The 16,555-nt window shown below is 57.3% G+C and overlaps 1 protein-coding gene across 1 annotated transcript in view; it reads left to right on the top strand.

The window, feature by feature from the left end:
* Window positions 1–16,555, top strand: part of RUNX3 (RUNX family transcription factor 3) — a 62,449-nt gene that overhangs the window by 41,684 nt on the left and 4,210 nt on the right. Inside the window, exons 4-5 of the mRNA XM_032639675.1 lie at window positions 1,884–1,988; window positions 12,730–12,888. Of these exons, the coding sequence (XP_032495566.1) occupies window positions 1,884–1,988; window positions 12,730–12,888 (264 nt within the window). The remainder of the gene's footprint in view (window positions 1–1,883; window positions 1,989–12,729; window positions 12,889–16,555) is intronic.

Here is a 16,555-nt window from a genome sequence, read left to right as displayed (position 1 = left end):
CTAAGCTACTGTTTCTCACACCCCGCCGCCCCCGCAAGCTTTCGTCTCCTACTTGTGAAGTGGGAATATGGAATCAGGCCTGCCTGCCCTGGAGAGGTGTTGGGAGGATGAGGACAGCCCTGGGGGGACACAGGTGCACAGCGCCATCAGCCCCTGCCCTCGGGGAGTCCCCAGGCCTGTAACTGGGGACCAGAGATAGGGGTGCTCAGAGGCAGGGCAAGAGGAGGCCAATTTGACTTGAGGATCAGCGAAGCTCCCCCCCCACCCCTCCCCAGCCTCACACGCATGGAGGCTTTGATGCTGGTAGAGAACAGGGCGGGAGAGGGGGCTCTCACTTCAGTAAAGATGCTGGGAAAATTGGGGTGCCCTTTGAAGAAAAACCCAACCAGTAAACCCCCAGAAGAATCAAAGAATTCAATGTGGAAAGGTAGAGGGGATGGTGTTTATTGAAGGTAACCTTTCTAAACACAAAATGACAGGAGAAATCACGAGCAAGAGGTAGAACTGAAAATGCAAATCAGCTTGTGTCAGAAAGCGAAATGTAAAGGCCAGTGAAGTGGGAAACCGACTGCCACAAACAGGACAGGAAAGTGTTAACAAGCTTGATAGAGTGACTTTTCCTTAAGGCATTGAAACCTTAATAGAAAAGTATGAAAGACCATGAAGCAATGATTTGTGTTGGATTAGGACAGATGGTAAATATATAAAAAATTTCAGTCTCACTAGTAATAGAACAAAGGCGACAAAGTCAAGAGTGTTTAAGAGATCTTTCCACCTTGATAGATGAGGTCACGAGGATGCTGACAGCATCACGGTAGACTCGGGCCCACACCAATCACGACAATCCTCTCCAGAGAGCCATCTCACCGGAGAGATTAATGCTCCTCAATCCATCCCAACCCTCTGACGTGATGAAATCACTCACCGCTTCTTGGAATCTATTCTAAGGAAGTAAGCAGAGATGTAGACAAAGATTTTTATAAACAGAAGGCCATTTTCGTTTTATTTTAAATGGTAAAACAAAAATGATGATTTTAAAAGTTTTCTCCCCTCTCAGGAATTTTGAATGGAGACTTTGGAGCCAAATGTCTATCTAAAAATAGAACAGAGCTCTGGAAATAACAGTTGTGTCTACAAATGAAATGTCTGCAGTTCCCAAATCAGTCCTTTTTCAGCCCCAGCTGCACACGCCAATAAGAAATTAGCAGCAAGGTAACACCCAAGAGTAAGGAGGTGGATAAGTAAAAGGTGAGGCTTCCATGAGTTGAAATGTTTTGCAGCCATTAAAAATGAAGTTTATGAAGAATTTTTAATGACATAAGTGCTTATGATGTGATGTTAAGTGAACAAAAAAGAGGGTACGGAAATACGTATTTTAGTGTCATTGCAACTATGTAAAAACACACACTCGCCCAAAAAGGGTTGCAGGAAAGAACACCCAAACAAATGTTAATAGTGCTTATCTCTGGCTAGTGGAACTGTGGGTGATTCTGTTTTCTTCTTTTTTATATGTTCTGTGTTCTCAAAGTCTTCTATAAAGATCACTAATTATTTTCATGAAAAAAAAATATGTACTCATCTGAGCTCCCCACCCCCAAATCTCAAGGGTCTCTAGGTAGAAGGAACAGCACAAACGAAGGCCAAGAAGCAGGGAGGAAGCAAGCCAGGGTGGCCAGAGCGTGGGGCAGGGGAACGTGGTAAAGTTGGTGCCAGACCTCCCGGGGCCTTGAATGCCAACCCCAGCAGCTTGAATTTTACCCAGAACCCTATCTTCTGCCCAGGTTCAAAGTAGAGAGACCTGCTCCTTCTGGAAGATGAGGGCTTCAGGGTGTCGTGAATAGCTCCAGGTGCCAACCTCTTCTTTATTCCCCACTCCCCCCCAGGGAAGAGTTTCACACTGACCATCACCGTGTTCACCAACCCCACACAAGTGGCCACCTACCACCGAGCCATCAAGGTGACCGTGGATGGACCCCGGGAGCCCAGAAGTAAGTGCCAGAGCCACTCAGTCCCCTGGGTCGGGGAGGAGGGCCCAGTGGGGGAAGGGCAGTCGCCGAGGTCAGACAGATGGCACTGGATCCTGGGAGCTGTGGCGGATTGCAGTCCTCCGCTCCACACCCCCGCCCCGACTGTGTGCCTGTGCTTAGCCCCGGGCTGTAGGAAGCCATTCTGGGAAGAGGAGATGACTGAATCAACTTGACCTGCCCTTGGCTCCCCGTACCCCAAGGGATGACTGCCCACTGGGGGCCGGCTGGGGGAGTATGGATTTGCAACCTTTAAGGAAAGGAAAAGGATGGGTGTGTGTTGTGTGTGTTGTGTGTGTGTGTGTGTGTGTGGTGTGTGTGATTGTGTGTGGAGTGTGAGTGTGTATGTGTGTGGTGTATGTGATGTGTGTGTGTGGTGTGTGTGTGATGTGTGTGTGTATGTGTGGTATGTGTGGTGTGTATGGTGTGGTGTGTGTGTGTGTGTGTGTGTGTGTGTGTGTGTGTGGTGTGTGTGTGTTTGGGGGTGGAGGTTGGGCCAGGTTTGCTCTACTCCACCCCAGCTTCCTCTGCCAGTGGCGGAGGGAGGGAGCCATCAGAAGTAGGGGCTGCTCGGACTGCAAGGCCAGATCCCCTCCTTGGAAACGTTCTTTGAGTCTTAGCATGTGACTTAAGTCACATAGAGCCCAGACACTCTGACCCCAGGACCCACATCTTGAGATCAGGAATGCAAATTTGATTCTGCAAATATTTATTGAGCACATATTCTGTGCAGGGAGCCCTGATCCGTGCACTTTAGCATCAAAGAAAGTTTGTGTTTCATCGCTTCTGCCTGCTAAATGACCTAGAGTTTGCAGATTCAGACTGGGGAAACTGGAGGGGCAGCTGCCACAGTGGGCCTGAGGCCTGTGTTCCCTGAATGAATGAGTGAAACAAAGAAGCAGCTGGTCATCGCCGGACTGGCTGCTCCCTGAGCTCTGAGCAGAGCTCTTGTGTGGACTGGCCCCCACTCACGGTATGCTCATGCCTGGTGTATTGAGAGCTGCCGTGTCCTTCTCTTTGTAACTGTGGCCCTTTACAGTTGAGAAAACCCTCTCACATTTATTGTCTCATGGGATCCTGAACCAAAGGGTCACTAGTTCCAGGGAGGAGAGAATCCAGCCCTAGGGATGTTGAGAACCTGACCAGGGCGTCACACTGTCTCAGGTTCAGGGAGGCGCCAGTCTTCCCAGAGGCAGCCTTCAATTCCAGTTCCAGGGCTAAGTGGGCCTGAGGCAGGAGGCTGAGAATGGGGTGTTGCTGTACCAGGGCAGCACCAGTGAGGGCCACCCAGGCCTAGCTCCCCATCTGTCCAGTTCCTGGGCCCACTCCAGTACCTGGCCACTTGGGAAAGGCTCTGAGCTGGGCCTGGTGGCCCTGGAAGAGTTTCCCTGTAGGCCTCTCAGGGCCACACCTCCTCCATCCTGCCTCGGGTTCCTGAACCTGGTGATCAGGCCCAAGTTACTCACCTCCCAGCTGGCACCTGCCCTGGCCAGATTCCTGCTGAGTCCTTCCTGCTGGAATTGGACGTGGATGAGTCCATGCCTCTGGCCTTGGACTTTGTGGCTCTGAACGATCATGGCTCCCTTTTGGCCTCAGTTTTGTCATCTGTGAACCGGGTCAGTGACCCCAAGAGTCTCAAGGCGGTGATGGCTGGGAAGCCCTTGTGAGCCATTAAGCGCTCGGTACAGAGAGCAGATTCTGAGCCAGCTTGCCTGGCTGGGAGACCTTGGGCAAGGTCTGATCTCTGTGGGCCTCAGCTGCCTCCTCCAGGAAGTGGGATGATACCACCCAGCCTGCAGGCCTGGAGATCAGTGATGGCTTGTGGATAGCATCTGACTGTAGCAGAGGGTCCTTGTGAGTCTCTGTATCTGTGGTATTCCCTTATCCCTGGTACCTGGCATCCCCTCTGTACTCCCACCACTAGCACCGTTAGCCGATGGTGAACCTTTCTTGGTCGGCAGCAGGGTGGCTGCTGAGAAACCCAGGCCATAGTAATAGAGGTACCCAGTCTCCGTTGAGGGAGGGGGTATCGTACTCTACGTCTTCAGGGGCAGGATCAGGGTGAATGGGAGCCACGGTCGGGCTCCACGTGGTGGTGAGCTGTTAGGAGCCACTCCACAAAAGAGTGAGCGCCCGCTGTGTAGAGGCATGTGAGCAGAGGGCGCTGGGAGCTTGGGGGGAAGGCACCCAGGGACCGGCCAATGCCTAGAATCCCTCAGAACCCTCCACGTTCAGCCCTGCCCAGCCGAGGCCACTGGATGAGGGTGGAGGCTCAGCCCTACCCTTGGAAGCCCCCAGTCAAGTCCTTGCCTGCTCGTCTCTCCTGAGGTCCCCCAGACATGAGACAGCCCCTTCTCGGGGTGAGGTGGTAGGGGAAGGGGTGGCATAGGTCGAGGCAGCAAGAGGAAGGGAAAGAAATCAGGAGCGGAGAGAAGCTGGAGTCAGAAGCAAGGTGGTACAGGCCAGATCAGTGACTTGAAACAAAATCTTAGCAGAGGCTCATTCATAGAAAAGAGCAGATGTGGGAGGTGGCACATCTCCCAGTCTCCCATCTGAGCACCTGCTTGCTCTTCCCCCTGCCCGGCCCTCAGGGCAGGTCTCACCTGCACCCTGGATTCCAGCCCCAACCTGCCCTTCACTCTGCGACCTTGGACAAATCTTCCTCCTTCCCCACCTATAAGTGGTCAGGGGGCAGCTCAGCTGCTGCTGGTCAACAAGCACTCCCTGTGTGCCAGGCCCTGTGCAGGGTCTCTTTTTTTTTTGGCCATGCTGCGCGGCACGTGGGATCTTAGTTCCCCAACCAGGGATAGAACCTGCGTCCCCTGCATTGGAAGCGCAGAGTCTTAACCACTGGACCACCAGGGAAGCCCCCCAGAGTCTCTTAATTGATGCTCGACAACCCCAGGAGGAGACAGGCCAGGAGGCCAAGCCACTCGCCCAAGGGTGAGCTTCGGTGCACCCCAGGGGCTCCAGCCTGGGGCTCAGGGAAACAAGGGCCACTGAGAAGGGCCTTCCTAGCTCAGTGTACTCATCTATAAGATGGGGATGATTTTAGCTTCTGCTCCGGGGAGTCGTGAGCTTTACATGAATTACAGCTGCCTGGCCTGCAGGAGGTACCCAACAACCCTGATGGATTATCACAGGGTTTCCCTTCGGGGCTTTTCTTCTGCTTTGTGACCCCCGACTCCGTGTGAGGGCTGAGCCTTCCGTGGGGAGGGGTGGGAGTAGAGGCTGGTCCCGGGAGCCAGGGAGAGGCGCCTGCAGATCCCCGAGGCCCGGCTGTGGGTTCTGTGGCCAGGTCGTTCCCCTCCGCTGCCCTGCAGAGCGTGCCCAGTCTGCAGCCAGGTGGCCGGCTGGGTTTGAAGGCTGGCTTGGTGGCTTCCTGCCTGTGTGGCCTTGGTTTCTGAGGTTCTCGGTGCTGGTGTCCCTCAGAGTCACCGGGGGCTGGTAAAGAAGCAGTGGAGCAGGATCCAATATACGGGGCAGCAGGCAGTATAGCGCCTGGCGAGCCTGGGGTAGACTGCAGTGTGGGAACTGCTCACCCTGTCTCCCAGGCTTAGCAGGTGCCGTAGCTGAGAGGGCAGGACACAGGTTCTCCATGCTGCCTGAGGCCATGGGCCGGGGGCTGTTCTGACATCTTGCCTGAGGGCCCTTTCTTCCCCAAAGTGTACATGGGACGGTTTCAACAAATATTTTTCTGGGTACCGACCACGTGTCAGGCACTATTCTAGAAGCTAGGGACACTGCAGTGAACCAACAGATGGGCTCTGGCCCTCTTGGGTCTCACACACTAGGGGTGGGGAGAAATGGTAAACCATGCTGTTGTCACCATGGCCCACGAGGCCCAACCTGATCTGTGCCCTTTACCCCTTGCCTTCCTCTCTGACACCCTTCTCCTCACTTACCCAACTCTGGCCACCTTGGCCTCTTGACCAGTCTTCAAACTGGGCAGCTTCACACTTCTGCCTCAGGGCCTTTGCACTGCCGTTCCCTCTACCCGGGACACGCCTCCCCCAACAACCCCAGACGTGTGGCTCGCTGCTTCCCACCTTGAAGTCTTTACTCACACTTCTCAGTGAGCCCTCCCCTGACCACGCAGTTTTAATCAAACACACAGGCATCCCCCTCTCGCCCTTACACTTCCCGGCTTTCATTTTACTTATCACCTCCTAAGATGCTATATAGTTCACTCATTTATTTCACGTATTTTCCATCTCCCCTGACTACTATATATGCTCCATGGGGTGGGGGTTCTTTGCTTTGCCAGACATTGATGTAGACCCTGGAACACAGACGTGAGCACTTATTAGGTGCTCAGTAAATATTTGTTGAATAAATAAACAAGGTAAACAGATGATTAGCTAGTTTAATTTCAGGTAGTGAGAAGTCCTGCAAAGAAAATCTAAGCTGGGGGGCGGGGGGGAGTGGTGGAGAGTGCAGGGCTGGGACCCACAGTGGGAGGGGGACAGGGGAGGCCTCCTGAAGAGGTGACATTTGAGCAGAGGCCTGAAGGAGGTGAGCAGACAGCCACTGGGGCTGCTGGGGGCGGGAGACGACGTGGGCAGGAAAAGTGACCCTGAGCCTGCAACTTTAGGACTGTGGCCGTCCTAAAGTTGCCACAGTTCTGTCCTCAGCTCCAGGTGGGATTGGAGGGATGCCCAGCTTGAGGAAAGGCAACTGCTCCTGGCCCCTGGCTCCCAGGACCCCACGGCCCTAGGGGGAGTGCACCCAGCAGGAGGGAAGGGGTTAACCTTGGACCTCCCCGGTTCCCCTAATCAACCCCAGGCCACTGGAAGCCCCAGTTGTGCCCCTGGGAGAGCCGCTGGCCCCCCACCCGCCCGGTTCCTTGCCTAGCCACCGACTGGCTTTCATCTGCTCACGGGGGGCCAATTCATGGCAGACCACCTGGGGCTCAGCCCCCACCTACGACTCTGCTCGGCTGTTAGGAACCAGGGGTAAATCTCCTGACAGGCCGCAGAGCGGGCCTTGGGCCCGGGTGCCCCACCCCACGGCTGGACAGACAGTGGCTGCTGTGTATGGGATGTGGCCGGGCAGCCAAGGAGGTGGCCAAGTGGCTTCAGATGGGAGAAGGGCCCCATGGCTGGGGCCCACATTGTTGCCTGCAGACCACGCTGCTCCTGGGGCCCCGCCCAGCTCTGCTTCTCCCCGCTCCCTGCTCCCGTTGGCCTCCTGCCCCCCTCACCCCACCGCGGCAGGACACTGAGCTGGCCTCCTGCCAGTCGGGCCTCACTGCCAAGGAACCCAGCTCTGCTCTCTTGGAGGTCTTGGGAAGTCAAGACCTTAGCAGCTGAGCTCCATGCAACACGCTGAGCAGTCCAGGTTTGACCTTGACCATGTGCCTCCACTTTCCCATCTGTAAAATGGTTGTGATGATAGCGGCCTCTCAGAGGATCGTGGCCCTCGTAGACGACACGCGTGGCCCGCCTGGCACAGTGCTTGGCACGTCGTAGATGCCTGCTCAAGCGGTTGCCACTCTTGTCACGGGGGCTTGTGTCAGGCCAGTGTGAAGGCAAGGGCGTGGCCCTGATGGCCCCTGGGTTTCCCCCTGAAGCACCAGGTACCTGGCAGGTGTGGGGACCCGGTGCTGAGAGATGCCGGGTGAGTCACCCACCTGGCTGGGCCCCAGTGTTCCTCCCCCAACTTTTATCCTTCTCACACACCTGCGAGGCTGGGCCCTCCCACTGTCCAGATCCATTGAGGAGGGGTTGTAAACCCAGAGTGCCTTCCTTGAGTGCCAAGGCCAGGTGGGCTGTTTAATTCTCCCGGCCTGTCCCCAGACTCAGGAGTTAGAGTGTGAGCTCCACTTCACAGGTGACACAGCTGTGGCCCAGCGGGTAAGAGCTGCCTGGGACAGGCCTGGGCCGCTGGGTCCTGGAGGGTCATAAGTGAGGATCGGAGCAGGTGCCGTCCCACGGGCTGTCAGTGAGTTGAGCCCAGGCGCCGCAGGCGGACAGGCAGCCCAAGCGAGGTCCAGAGGGCCAAGGTGGGGCCGTCCCCAGGCAGTCCCCCTCCTCTGCACAAAGTGCTCTACCTTGAAACACTTGGGGCCTGTTCTCCAGCTCATCCTCAACTCAGGGGTTAGACACTATGATAACCACTTGACAGCTGTGGAAACTGAGGCCCAGAGGAGCAGAGGGACTTGGTGGGTTAGAGCAGGGTGTGATTAGAGGGTTGGACGCTCAGCGCTGAGCTTCCGAGCAGGGCAGGGCTCCTGGTGGAGTCCACTGAGACCCTCTCATCTTCTACTTTCCAGGCCTGCAATCCTGCACCTGCTCTGGGCCCTGGGCCTGGGCTGGGTCCTAACACCCATTGTTTGGAGCCCCTGAGTTTCCAAACCCAGGCTCCTTTCCTACAAGATGGGCTCCGGGAAGACAAGGTGGCCAGGTGCCTCTATGTGACCTCGAGCGTGTCCCTGACCTTCACTGAGCCTCAGTTTTCTCACCTGTGAACTAGGGACAGTGGTAGACCCCCTCATGGGGATAATGCAGGTGAAACAAGGCAGAACGTGTCAACTGCTTAGACAGTGGAGTGGAGGAAGCACTGAGTAAGTGTCGGCCACTGTTTTTCTTTCCGTTCCTGCTAGCTACTGCTCTTAGCCTGCAGAGGTGCTGGGAGAAGGGGGCTTCCTGGAAGAGGCAGAGAATAAATACTAGAGAAACCCTGGGAGCAGCAGCTGCAGGAGGCAGTGATGGGGGTGCCCGTGGGGGGCCTCATCCTGGCCAGTGGCTGAGTCTTGCAGTCTTAAGTCAGGGACTTTCAAAGCTAGAGGGGCCTCAGTGAGCAGTGTGTGCAGATGGGAAACTGAGTCCCAGCATGAAAGAGCTGGGCCCCTCGTGACCTAGTGAGCTGGGCCAGGGCTCCCCACCCAGCTCTCACTGTGGGCAGCCGAATGAAAGAGGTCTATTCTGAAGGCACATCTTCTTTCCTCGGGCACAGGGAGTTCCGTTCTTCTCCCAGTGTGAAGGCCCAGGCCCCGTGGCTCTGAGACTCTGTGGCGCCCTGGCCACGTGGAGCCACCTCAGCTCCTCTTTGCCCCTCCTGGGCCGTGGCTCCAGCATTCCACAGCAACAAGGAAGCAGTTCCCCAAGTGCTGTTAAAACTCCTCCCTGTCCAGGAAGTCTGCCCTGCGTGAAGGCAGAGCAGCATGTAGCAGGAGCGTGGGCTCTGGGACCACATTACCTGATTTATATCCCAGACCAACCGCTTAGTGTAGGGCTCATCTTGAAGCCTCAGTGGCCCCATCTGTACAATGGGACCGAAAGGGAAGTGTCAGGAGAAAGAGCACTGGACTTGGAGTCGGGGTCTGGGTGCTGTCCTGGCTTTGTGTCCCGGATAGGACTTACCATCCTGGCCTCCGTGTCCTGGTCTCGATGTGGGGGGTGATAATCCTGCGTCCCTTGGCACAGGCTGGGGTAGAAGTGACCGTGCAGATGGTGGGGCCCCAGGTGGGTGGAGGGCGTCCGGTCACCTGATTTGGCCAGCAACACGACCTGTGAGGGCACCACGATGCAGACACCGTGGCTTGGGGTGGGTGGGGGAAAGGGGTGAGGCCACCAGGCGGCAGAGCCCATCCTCGGACCCAGGCTGGCTGCGAACCCCTCCCTCCTTCCACTGGCCCCCGGGAGTGTCTCTAGACACACAGTGCACAGTGTGACTCAGAAACGGGACTTTATTAGCCAGTGGCCATAACAACAACCAGCTTTCGTGTAACCCCGCTGGCTCACTTCAAGCTTGTGGTTGACTAAGACACCCAGATCCCCTGCACCTGAGCTGCTGTCAGGTCAGTCTGCGGTCTCCAGATCTATCCAGCCGGCTTCCTGCCTGTTGAGATGGTTCTGACTTCATTCATGCCCCAGCTCATCCACACTGCCTTGCCATTTTCAGTGGCCTCCACAGCAAGGGCAACAGCGTTTCCTCCAAGGCCGATCAGGACTGAGGCCAGGCCGTCCGGCACTTCCCTAGAGACCACGTCCTGAGGGGTATCCGTGAGCCAGTCCTCGATGGCTAAGGTTAGACAACCAACCAGCAAATGAAATCCCAAACTTGGAGGATGTAAACTGGCAGCCCCTGAACAGGACATGTTCTACAAAGCGGTCGAGTTATTTTGTTGTTGTTTTCAGTATTTGAATTGCCAACACATGGAATACGGGAGGTTTCACATAAAAGCAGGTTTATGGCTTCCGGTAAACTGGAAGCTCTGGCAACACTGGGTCCACCCCCACCGGGGCACCAGTCAGCTGGACTGGATGGCAACTGCCCCTTCTACGAGGCCCACCCCCTCCAGTCTGCCCCAGGCCCTACCCATCCCATGTGCCTCATTTATGTGACTTGCCCAGCCCCCATAGCCATCTAGCCTGGTGGCCCCAGCTCCAACCAAACTACCCCCAGCCCACGTTTTTCCTGTTGCCAAGGGTCCTGGGAGGCAGCAGTGGGGGGCCCGGCTGGGAGCCAGGTGGTCTCATCTTGGCTGTTGAGTGTCCCATGGGCTCGGGCCTGGGGCCTCGGAGGAGGAGAAAGTGGGTCCCTGGTTCTTGGTGGCTTGCTGAGCCCATTGAGGCTCCCGGGACAACCTGTTCCATTTCTAAGGGCTCTCACATGCCTGTTTGAGCTTGTGACAGGGGTGTGTAGCGAGACTCGGGGCCTGTGGGTACCAGATGCATTGCATCCCCCTTTTGAAAATCAGAAGTCAGGCCCATTCTGAAGTCCCCACCTCTGTCCCCTCACTCCCAATGGCAGTTAAGAGTCATCTCACACCTTCCAGGCCCCTAGGACACCATTTTCCAAGCCTCAGCAAGCATGGTGAGGAGTTTTGTTTTACCTCCCGCTACCCCTCTCTCCTTCTTTTTTCTCTGTCAATCTAGAAGATTCCTCGTGTCACTGAAGACCCCAGGACTCAGGCAAGCCTTCCCCTCTCCCTTAGCCCCTCCCCACACTTCTTTACCAAGGATCCCAAGTCTAAGACATCCTCCCTCTTTCCTTGCTGTGTGACCTCGGGCAAGCCTCTTCACCTCTCTGAACTGCAGTTCCCTTGTCTGTAAAAAGAGGACCAGGCCCACCTGTCTGCCTGGCCTCCTCCCTCAGGGTCAGGTGGAGCCGAATGGGCCAACCTCGGCTGACAGGCTGATCAGGAGAGCCCAGGAATGTCCGGTCCTCTCAGTGAGGAGTCTGTTATAACAGAGTGTCTGCCCTGGAGAAATCCCCCGACACAAGGAGGTGTGTGAACAGAGATATTCCTGGGAGTCCTGCATGCAGGGGGATCATTTGGAAGCGAGCTAAGTGTCCATCTGAGAGGAATGGCTGAGGGGACTGCGGCCTCCAGGGGATGTGACGAGCAGGAACGAGGGACACCCACAGGCTTAGTGAGGCCGTCCCGCCCCCACCTGTTGCCCCTCACTGTGCCCTGGGGTGGGCTCCCGAGGTTTTGCGGAAACTCTGTTGTTTCTCTGGGGCTGGGTTACTCTCTCCATCTATCAGGTAAGGAAACTGAGGTGGCCCCCCAGGTGTGCTACTGAAAGAGCAGGTTAGAGAATGATACAGCCAGGCTGAGACCATTCAAGAAAGTTCTGTGAGAAACTTGCTCTGCGTTTTGCATGCACGTGAAACCAAAAAACGGCTGGAAAGAAAGACCTCCGAATTGATCATGTGGGGACTTCTGGGCAGGGATTTAGGGTGGGTCAGAGGGGCCATTAGCCTTACCTGTAATGCTTTTATTTTTGTAGCTATTCATATTTTGCTTGTGAAATGTAAAATGAGTAATTGAAAAAGTGGTGTGTTTGTGTGTGTGTGTGTGTGTGTGTGTGTGTGTGTGTGTGTGTGTGTGAGAGAGAGAGAGAGAGAGAGAGAGAGAGAGAGAGAGAGAGGTGGTGGTCCCTGCAAGCCTGATGTCATTCGAGAAGCCTTGAGGGTGGCCTCGGCTGGCTGCTTGAAGGCAGGGGCATGGCCATCTTGACGAGGCTGGGGGCCGTGGCAGAGGGATACTGGGAAATGCTGGCGGCTTCTCCAAGTGTGATGCCCAAGGCAGGTGCACTGGTCCCCTGTTCCCAGCTTCGGGACAGAGATGGGAGTCCAGCCCCTCACACAGCGCCCCACTCCACTTCCCAGCATCGTGGTGAATTTCCTCTCCTGTCTGAGACCCAGAGGGGAGAAGGCATGTGCTGGGGGTCCCAGGGTAGCTCTGGGCTGGAGGAGCCAGCATTCCCATTCTGGGGCCATCTCCCATTCCTCTTGCAGATGTGAACGGCAGGCAGGATGGATGCTGGGGGGCAGACAGTGGCAGCATCCCTGGGTTCTCTCCCTGCCTCCCAGGGAAGCCTGCTTAAGCCCCTTTCCCGTGCCTGTTGCCTCAGATTCCCCTTCTGCCCAAAAGCGTAGCGTAGAGGTGTAGGTCGCAGGCTTTGATTTGAACCCTGAGTTCAAATCTTGACTCCACAACTTACTGGCTCTGTGGCCTGGAACCTCTTTGAGCCTCACCTGTGGCATAAGAAGGTAGGAGTGAGATGATGGCAGCCCCAGGGCAGCACGTACTGACCATTCTCTGTTCAGAAGAGACATCGGTAGTGGCCTTTGGGTTCTCCCTACAGAGGCCTAAGGGTAGACCTCAGGGAGAACTTCCCAGCAGAGCAAGGCATTTCTGCCCCCCGAGACTCACGGGGACCAGCTTCTCACGGGCTCCCATGCTCTGCAGGGCATCGACAGAAGCTGGAGGACCAGACCAAGGCGTTCCCCGACCGCTTCGGGGACCTGGAGCGCCTGCGCATGCGGGTCACGCCGAGCACGCCCAGCCCCCGAGGCTCACTCAGCACCGCCAGCCACTTCAGCAGCCAGGCCCAGACCCCCATCCAAGGTACGGCGCAGGGAGGTGGGGGCTGCGGTGGGAGAAGGGGACGGCGGCCTGGAAGTGGTCTCTCTGCTCCAGACCAAAAGCTCATCCCAGGGTCGCTGGCTGCACCACCCTGGTGTTTGTTATAAAGGAACGCGGCCTGCTCTGAGGGCCTGCTCTGCCCGGTCCTGGGCTCAGCCCTTCCTTCCTTCATTCCGCAAACATTTATTGCCGCTCACCCTGTGCCGTCGTGGTGCCTGGCCCCAGGGATGGATAGACAGGCACAGTCCCTGCCCTCCCGGGGCTCCCTGTGCCCGGCGGGAAATGGGTATTAGTCCCCCAGTGCACCCGTTAAAGCTGAGCAGGCCTCGCCCCAGGAGCCTGAGACAGACACGTCTGCCAAGGACACCACATTCCCCCAGGCCTCGGCTTTCTCATCTGAAAGCGGGGTGGTGGTGGATGCCTCTGCCTGGGCCTCGGGTGACATTCAAATGACGTTACTGCACTCAGACTTCGTAAACTGTGAAGTGAATTTGTCCCTGGAGAGAGAGAGAGCATCTCCTGAGAAAGGTCCCCACCTGGCCCAGAGACTCTTCCCAAACAGGAAGGAGGAGGGAGGCCTCTGGGCGGAGGCCCAGGATGGAGTCTTTACCCCTTGGCCAGATGGACACGGCAGGCACGTGTGAGCCTAAGTCTCGGGCAGGCCGTCCAGGTGTACAGGGCCTGGCACGTAGCAGGTGCTCAGTAGGTGGTCAAATCGTGAATATCTACCCTGCTGTCTAGGTTCTCTTGGCCAGTGGGTTGGGGTGCAGGAGGCTGAGTGCACAGCTGACCCGCAGGCCAGGCAGGGATGGAGAGTGCTCGGCAGCAGTGCTGGACGCGGCCGGGAGGGCTGGCTGCTGCCGTCATGCGCCGTGGGTGTCTGTTCTTTCTTGGTCCTCCAGGCCCTGGTTAGAACCCATTTGACAGACGAGTGAATTGAGGCTTAAGAGGTTAAGGGCCACTCTTGGGTCACACAGCGCATCAGTGACCAGGTTCAAAGTGTCCACAGCACCTGCCCCCAGGAACTTCCTGTACTTCTGAGGGCACAAGCAAGGGAGTCCCTACTGGGTCTCTCCATTAAGGGAGGCCCTGCCCCCAGCCCTGGCCACGTGTGCCAGGCACAATGCCATGGCAGGGGGACTTGATGCAGCCCCGTGGTGTGAAGAGACGGTACCTCCCTTCTGGCCTGGGAAGCTGGGCCTTGGCCCTGCTGAGCCCCCAAGGTGGGGAGAGGCCCCAGGTCCAGGCTCTTAGCCACGGGCTGTCGAGTTTGAAACACTCAGCAACTCTTGAGCCAGGGGGGCTGCAGGGTGGAGGGGTCTGAGCTCAAGAGGCAGTAAGATGTCCTCTGGGCTCATGCCCACCCCTGCCCAGAAGCTGTCCGCGCTCCCCTTCCCGGCAGGCCAGCCTTTGCGCAGGTACAGTGATCTAACACTCCAGGCCTTTCCCTGACATGGGCAGAGCTGGGGCCCAGCCAGGGGGCCCTGGAACCCAGCAGGTGGGGGCTAACAGTGGCGTCCTGTCCAGCAGCTCCCATGGAAGGAGAACCCACCTCTCTTTCCACTTGTGTGGACGTGGCTTGGGAACCAGCACCTGCTGGAGCCTGAGGCAGGCCTACCCGCCCTCTGTCCAGCCCCAGAGGGCCAGGCCTAGCCCAGCCACAGGCAGAGCCCCTGCCTCCCCCGAGGCTGGGAGGAGAGGAGGTCGGGCCTGTGTGGGATAGTGGCTGACCCAGTCCTTCCCCTTCTGCTGTATCCTGAGGCAGGGTGCTTGCTAGCCACCCACAGCATTGGACGTCAGGCAGCCTCTGTGGCCCTTCACACCAGCCAGGCCTCCCCGTCCTCAGGCCTGTCCCCTTTGGAGTGAGAGGAAGGGCTTTTGACAACCAAGACCAAGGAAGGAACGTGAACTTTGCAGTCAGGTGGACGTGGCTAGGAATTCGGGCTCTGCCAGGCACTGGCCTCAGTTTTCTCATCTGTAAAGTGGGAAGAAGGAGGTATCTGTCACAGGGGCGTTGGCAGGGCCAGGCTTGGGGAGTCCCTCTCACTGGCCCTCCCCTCCTGGTGGGACAAGCCTCTACTTTCAGACTCCATCCTGGGGGTCCCCCTCAGGATACCCCACCACCACTTCTCTTGGTTCCGGTTAATAGCTTTGACCCCCCAGCTTTGGTGACTGGCAAGCAGTGCCGAGGCCCCAACCCCTCCGTACCCCAGCCCCCAGCCCCCTGGCTGTGACCGCCCACAATGGGGGCTTCTCACAGCTCAAAGGCCTCATTCAGCCACCACACAGCAGCTGGGGCAATTTGGAGAAGAAAATAAACATTTCCTCCCAGTGTTGGGATTGGCTGCTCGACAGAGGTCTGGCCAGCTCGGGTTTCTTGGGGCTACTGGGCTGGAGGGGGTGGGGCTGGGGGCAGGAGCTGAGGGGGTGCTGAGGGCAGACGCTCCCCCCACCCGGGGAGGGAGGCAGGAGAGGACGGTGAGAGGGCCGGGCAGGCCTGCCCGCAGCCCACATGACCCCCGAGGGCCACACGCACCCAGGCCCACCTGGCACGGAGGCCCGGCTATAGCCCTGCCATTGCATCCTGGGCTCCCCGTTTGGGCTCCCTTTGTTTTGCAAAAGGGGTTCCTGTCAGGCGGCAGCGCTCGCTCCCCTGGGCTCAGGGCAAGGTGTTAGCCTCATGCTTGGCTGTGCTTGGGGTGCCAGGCACTGCCAACAAGGCTCCTCCCCTGGGGTTCAGAGATGAGGGCAGGAGCCAGGCTCCTCCGACCCCCTAGGCCTCAGGGCAGCACTGACCAGCCAAGAAATCTGTTAGGGAGGGTCCAGATGTGCCAGAAGGCCCCCGTCTCCCGGCCCCTAGCCCCCACATCTCCCCACCTGGAGCCCGGAGCCTCATCCCGTATCATCCACATCCGGGACCAGAGCCTGCTGCTGAGGAAACACCACCCCAGCTGAGCTGGGAAGACCCCAAAGTCCAGAGAAGTTACAAGTCTTATCTGAGGTCGCACAGCACCTCAAGCAGATCTGGGGAAGTGAGGCCTGAGGGCACCTGCAGCTCTAGCCTCAGCCACGCCTCAGGCACGGCAGGCAGTGCACACCTGGAGCTGGCCAGGGGCAGAGGCTGGCCTCTTCCTGAGCCCTCTCTGGCCCCTAGTCTTTGGTGGACAGAGGGCTTGGGAACAGACAGACTTTAGACTGCTGCTGGGGGCTCATCTACCTCCCCACTGCTGCCCAGAGTCACCCCTTTGGCCAGGGTACAAGGAAGGCCCAGGGTCAGGGGCTCATCTTTGCAGGGCCCTGAATGAGCCGGTTCTCCTGAGCGCCCAGAACAGGAGGTGTCACAGCTGCAGTGGCAGCACAAACCCTCATCAGGCCCCTGCTGTGTGCCCAGTGTTGGCACTTTACATGTATTAACTAATTTAATCCCTAGGAACTGTTATTGTCTCCATTTTTCATGTGGGACAACTTGATGCACAGAGAGGTTTAGTGACTTGCCCAAGGACACACAGCTAGTAAGTGTCGGAACTAAGATAAGTATCCAACCTCAGAGACCACACAGTTAACCTTCAGTCTGTGCTGCCTCAGAGATGGGACAGTTACCCTTCAGGCACGTGTCGGAACTCGCAACGGAGAGTCCTAGGATTCTGTG

The sequence above is a fragment of the Phocoena sinus genome, chromosome 1 (genome assembly GCF_008692025.1).
Source record: "Phocoena sinus isolate mPhoSin1 chromosome 1, mPhoSin1.pri, whole genome shotgun sequence".
NCBI lineage: Eukaryota > Metazoa > Chordata > Mammalia > Artiodactyla > Phocoenidae > Phocoena > Phocoena sinus.
The sequence above is the reverse complement of the archived record's forward strand: the minus strand, read 5'-3'. Positions and strand labels throughout refer to the sequence as shown.